This window comes from Dipodomys merriami, unplaced genomic scaffold, assembly GCF_024711535.1.
Source record: "Dipodomys merriami isolate MVZ:Mamm:240054 unplaced genomic scaffold, mDipMer1.0.p SCAF_9, whole genome shotgun sequence".
Lineage (NCBI taxonomy): Eukaryota > Metazoa > Chordata > Mammalia > Rodentia > Heteromyidae > Dipodomys > Dipodomys merriami.
In genome coordinates, this window is record NW_027206512.1 from 18421334 (window position 1) to 18427743 (window position 6410).

Genomic DNA, 6410 nt, shown 5'->3' on the forward strand with positions numbered 1-6410 from the left:
CTCCCTCCGCCGAAGCAAACCCCGGCTCCCCGCCGAGGGCGGTGGGATCCGGCGCCCGGCGTCGCCCGACACCCGCCTGAGCCGCGGCTGGCACCGCGGAGCCTCCATCCGGCTCCGGCTCTGACCCTCTCCTGACTCACCGCTCCGAGCGTGACACCACGCATCGGCTCGCCCCGAGGACGTCTTGGGGCTTATTTGATCGAAGCTCCCGGGGAGAGCGGACGGCCCGGAGACGCCTCGGTCCCGGCCCCACACGGGGAAGAGTGGGGTCGACTCCGAGGAACGACCCCGGGGAAACGCCACGGCCACACCCCAGCGCCCTCCCTCACCTGCCAGCCCCGGCCTCCCCGTACCTTCGGCCAGCGACTCCTCCAGGGTGACCTGGTAGCGGCCGACGGCGAACACGCGGACCCCCACGGAGGAGCCGCCCGAGCCCCCGCCGCCGCAGCCGGCCCCCGCCCCGGCGGCCCCGCCACCGGCCCCGCCGCCGCCGCCGCCGCCGCCGCCGCTGCCCTCCGACTTGGGCATCCGCGAGAACTTCTTCATGGTCCCGCCGGCGCGCCGCGGGGCACCAGGGAGCCTCCCAAGGGCGAGCGGGGAGGGCGAGTCCCCCGGGCCGGGCGCGCGGCCCGGCGTCCGCGAGGGGGGTCGTCGGCCGGGGCCGGGTCCGAGCGTCCGCGCGCGCGCGCTGCGGCCCGCCCCGCCTCACATTCCGCGCGCCTCAGCCCACAGCCTCGGACCCGCCGCCCGCTCCGCCGGCCCCGCTGCAGCTGCGGGAATCCCGCAGAGGGCGGCGGGGAGGGGCGGGGCCGGGACGGGGCGGGGCGGGGCGCGAGGGGGCGGGCCCGGGCGCGACCCGGAGGAGCGAGCGGGAGCGGGAGGTGGCTGCGGGGCGGGGCCGGCCGCGCTCCCAGCGGTCGGCCGGACTCTCGGGCTTCCGCCCTCGGGACCTCGCCCCCCCCCCCACACCCCGGCTCCAGCTCGACCCGCCGCTCGCCGCCGTGGGAGGCTCGGAGCTGGTGCCAACGGCTCCCCGCGCACGCGCGCTGTCCGCACCGCCGGAAGTGACGGTTCCGGCTTTTGTCACGTGGAGGAGCAGCGGAGAGACGTGATTGTGGGGGTTGGGGGGGGTGAGCGCTGGGACCCCGGTCTGCAGCCGTCCCGGGGCGGGGTGTGGCCGGGTCTGCGCTGGCTGGCGGGGGACGGGCCGGTGTGTGCACCGCCCCTGCCCTCGGGTCTGTCTTCGTGGCTGGGAGTCGGTGTGTCACCGGGGCGTGGGGGGCTTCCAGCGCCGCCGACAACTTTACTCCCTCTGGGGAACTTCTGTGCTCACCGCCCAGCCAGTGTTCGCGGCCTTTTGCCTCCCGGGCCTGGGGGTCCTGGCCCGGCGCGCCCTCCACCCGGGACGCGGGACGCGGGACGGGGGATCCCAGCGACGGTCGGCGGCTCCCGCCGGCGCGGGGCAGACCGCCGCCGCTCCCGAGTCACTTTGAAGGTGGCCAGGTGTCCTGTGCAGACTGTCCTCAGAACAGGTATCGCCCAGCTGTACACACCACTCATCACCTTCAGCTGGCGAGGCGCCCCAAGTCAGGCCAGCTGCCTGGTGGTGGCCTTTGATTTAGTGTCATGTATTTGGACGTGGAGAGGGGAGGTAGTAATAATAAGATTGAAGCAAGTGTGACCACTGCTGTCCTTTCTACACCTCACTAAAAGATTTCAAAAGAAGAAAGGAAAACACAGTGGCATCGGTGTGGACAGCTGCAGATGTCTGCCTGCGGCAGCGTTGAATAGGGGTGGAACTGTAGCCAGGAGTGGCAAGTCGCAAAGATTCTCAGCTCTGGCCTACTTTTGTACATAGAAAGCGCACCCACTATGTCCAGAGGTTCCAGTTCCCTCAAGACAATACGACTCGGGTCTATTGTTTTCCTGATAGTTACATTTCCTATTTTTTTTTTTTTGGTGTAAGTTTAATGATGTCTGCAAGTCTCTAGTATAAACCTTTTATGAAAGCAGATAACTATGGGGGGGGGGGTTCCTCCATTTCTTTGTGTGTGTGTGTGTGTGTGTGTGTGTGTCGGTCCTGGGGCTTCAACTCTGGGCCTGGACATTGTCCCTCAGCTCTCCAGCTCAAGGCTAGCGCTCTACCACTTGAGCCACAGCGCCACTTCCGGTTTTTTTCTGCTTATGTGGTGCTGAGGAATCGCACCCAGGGCCTCATGCATGCAAGGCCAGCGCTCTACCACTGAGCCCTTTCCCAACATCCTCTATTTCTTTTTTTTTTTTTTATTGTGAAAATACTGTACAGAGGGGTTACAATTACATGGGCAAGGTAATGAGTACATTTCTTATCAAGCATTGTAGTCTCCTCCTTTGTTTCCCTTTCCCAGTCCTTCCCATCGTCCCCCCGCCCCCCCCCCAATCCAACATCCTCTATTTCTTTTCCAACTTTTTAATGACATACAGTCAGAAACATTAGAAAATGTGCTTAAGCAAAAGAGTGAACTTAAAATCTGTCATTTCCCCCCCATCCCATCCTCCATATTGTTTGATTTGTTTGTTTTTGTTTTTTGTTTTATGTTGTGGTTTTTGTTTTGAGGAGAAGCTATTTCTACCAATGAGAGAGCATTACTCCCGATTTAGGCAATTCTACTGCATAACCTACTAAACTAAAATTCTTCATCCAAAGTCCTGACCTTTAAAGTCCATTCCAACCAAGTGGAAGTCAGATTATATGTCAGATGATTGATGTGGTGTGGCACTTGGGGATTTCCATTTAGAAATAAACAGCATTTTTCCTACTGCAAGATTCACTGTGGTGTCTCAGTCCAACATTTAAATGATGTTTTTCAAGCAAAATTCCAGAGGAATATAGCCCTTTCATCCAAATCAAAACTAGTGAGCCTAAATGAGCCTCATTGGGGCCTAATCTGAATAGTTCACCTGATCACATACAAAAATAAATCCTTTTATAATCAGTTTTAAAGTCAATTTACTACAGTTGTGGTTAAAAATAATATTAAAAAATTTATTCGAACTCACATAACCTATCTTGTGATTTTGAAGTTTGTTATAGGCCCCTATTGAAAACTTTCAAAAATACCAAACTATCATTTGTTTTTTACCAAATATGCAATGAAATTCATTCTCTGATCGTCACAGAATATTCTGAAACAGTCAGTGTTCTAGAACAATGTTACTTAAATGTACAACAGCACTGCATTGTTGATAACAAGAATGTCCAACATTACAAATGCTTTTCCTACCAAAAAACATATCTACAGGCTGGTCATAAAAGAAGCCAATCGGAATGGTTCAGTAATTCTAATTACCAAGCTTGGGAGACCTGGAGCTTTCCAGCCTGAATTGGGTTTAGGAGAGTGGGAAATGCCTGTCATCCCAGCAAGCAGGGAAGCATAAATAGGAAGAATCAGTTCCAAGCTGGAACATGTAATAACCATGATACCATATTTAAAAAGAAATAAGAAAGCGGTTAATAAAGTGCCTTTTTAGCAAACAGAGACTCTGAATTCAAATCCCCAGTACTACCAAAAGAAAAAAGTATTCTGAAACCTATTTGTAACAGAAATTGTGATACTAAGGCACACTCTAATCAACAGGGGAAAGTATTAAAATTTCTAATTTTGAATTTGTGTGCATGCACGCACACATGTGTGGGTGCATGTGCTAGTCCACGGGCTTGAACTTAGGGCCTGGGCACTGTGAGCTTTTTGCTCAAGGCTAGGTCCCTACCACAGCTCCACTTCCAGCATTTTTGGTGGTTAATTGGAAAAAAGAATCTCATGGACTTTCTTAGACATACTGGCTTCACACCATAAGCCTCAGATCTCAGCCTCCTGAATAGCTAGAATTACAGGCATGAAGCACCAGCACCCAGCAGCTTTCTTCAAAAAAAAATTATAGGAATATATTATTTTTTCAATCCTAAAGATAATTTTTTCTGGCTTAATATAGGTTATTTTAGCAACTTTCCCTTTGTTGGATTATGCACTTCTTATGTAAAATGAAATATTGTTCCTGAGCTGAAGCCAAGGTATGGGTTATGCCTGGAACTACTCCCATCTACTTGAGAAGCTAAGACAGAAGAATTGCTTGAGCTCAATCAAGCATTTGGGGCCAGCCAGGCAATATAACTACACTCTGTTTCTTAAAAAAAAGAAAATGCTAGAAATTTAGTTTAGTGGCAAGAGTACTTGTCTAACATATGCAAGGCCCTGATTTCAATCCCTGGCATCACAGACATAAATACATAAAATTCTAAAGCCTTTAAAACCGTTCAAAATATACATGTTGTTCTTGAGTTAAAGTTTATCTAATACACTAGATAGTCCTTAGGAAAAACTAAATGCTCTCATAATCTGAAAGCCCAATGGATACAGATACAGAAATCAAATCCCAAGCCACATAGTGTTTATTGAATAGAATATTAAACATATGTGGCTTATTTTGTATTAGATTATCAGGTCTATGTTTATAATTTATAAAACACTCCATACATTTTTGTCTTATGGTATTTTATGTGTCAATATAGAGAATTGCCGGATGCCGGTGGCTCACACTATAATCCTGGGTACTCAGGAGGCTGAGATCTTTGAATCAAGATTCAAAAAGCCAGCCCCAGAAGGAAGTCCATGAGATTCTTATCTCCAGTTAACCACTTCCAGAAAACTGGAAGTGGTGCTATGGCTCAAAGTGGTAGAGTACTAGCCTTGAGCTGAAGAGCTCAGGGGACAGCACCCAGGCCCAGAGTTCTAGCCCCACGACCAACAAAAAAAAAAAAAAAATCAATATAGGTAATACTTACCATAAATCCTATCACTTTTTCCAAGTGTGCATGTTTGTATGGGTATGTGGTAGTAGATTTTTATATTGGAGAGATTATTTAACTTGCTTTCCATCATGGGACACTGACTCTGAGTGTCCTAATTACCATCATTTGAATTTGAAGGTGAAAAGTCCAGGTATAGTGGTACATACCTATATTCCCAGGTATTCAGGATGTTGAAGAAGCTGAAAGAGGAGAACCACTTGAGCCAAGGGGTTTCAGGACAGCCTTGGCAACATAGCAAATCTGTCTAAGAAGAAAGTGAAGGAGAGGAAGGAGGGAGGAGGGAAAAATTAAAAAAGGAGACAGCAAAAACATGGATTTAAATAGTTACACAGAAGAAATATTAATGAATATAAAAGTGTGGGTCCATTTCTAATACTGAAAAGCCAGATATTTCCACACTGTGCATATTTAGGAAAAGCTTCATTATATGTATTACAGATTATTAAGAAAACAGTCTGGGCATGGTAATGGTAAAGAAATGGCTTTTTCTTTAACTTACAGCCTTTCTTACAGTTTCTCTTACTAGCAATCCATATTTCAAGTTCCCAAATTCATTTTTTTTAATGCTCAGATTCCATTACCACCACTGGAAGTTGTTTCTAGAGGTAAACCAGTAAGAAGCCAACACACACATACATAGATGAATCTTTCCATTTGAGCTTTGGTTTGATACTTCGACAATGGACATTCTTCAGAACATTCATCAAAAATGGTAAGAGATTGTTAGCTGTGTCAACACTCAGGGTCACATCCAGCTTACCAGTTGATTGTAAAAGGATACACCTCGAGAACCAGCCACATGAAAGAGATGCACAGAAGACATGAGCTGAGGATGCTTGGAGCTTCCAGGACCTCTCAAGGAATACCAATCTTCCAGTGCCTCAACTGTTCACCAACCAGAAAACTCCAGTGTGGTTAGACCAATGACTATGGAAAAACACCCAGTTTCCTTTTAGAAACCTAAGTCTCACCTGGTGTTGATGTCTCTTATCTGTAATCCTTGCTACTCAGGAGGCTGAGGACCATAGTTCAAAGCCAGCAGGGGTAGGAAAGTCTGTGAGACTCTTATTTCCAATTAAGCACCACAAAAGCTGGAGGTGGAGCTGTGTCTCAACTGGTAGAGTGCTAGTCTTGCGGTCACAGAGGTCAAGGACAGTACCCAGGCCCTGTGTTCAAACCCCAGGATCTACATCAAAGAAAGAAAAGAATAAAAGAAAATAAATCTCTGAGAAAAACGTGCAGAAAGTGTACATTTTTGACCATTTTAGGTGATGTTATTGAAATGACTTGCACTTAAAACACAAGCAATAATCGTAAATCATAATTTTTAACAGCTGCCTAATCTTTCATATATTTAAGCTGTATTCTTATAAATGGCTGGGAAGTAGCCACCTAAGATTTTTTAAAAAAATAGGTTTTACTTTGTAACGTTTCACATTACAGTATTCTGATAAAGTCAACAGATAAGTCACTGTAGCTAACTAAAGGGTTTTTTTAGATCCTTACACAGGAAGGATTTTGACAATGAGGCAGAAGAGAATAGTTATTTTTGTCTACTATG

The 6410-nt window shown here is 48.3% G+C and overlaps 1 protein-coding gene across 1 annotated transcript in view; it reads right to left on the reverse strand.

Annotated features, from left to right (window-relative positions):
- Nucleotides 1-561, reverse strand: part of Bmp2k (BMP2 inducible kinase) — a 90710-nt gene extending 90149 nt beyond the window's left edge. Inside the window, exon 1 of the mRNA XM_070012353.1 lies at nucleotides 354-561. Within this exon, the coding sequence (XP_069868454.1) occupies nucleotides 354-546 (193 nt within the window). The 5' untranslated portion in view covers nucleotides 547-561. The remainder of the gene's footprint in view (nucleotides 1-353) is intronic.
- Between the last annotated feature and the right edge of the window lie 5849 nt (nucleotides 562-6410).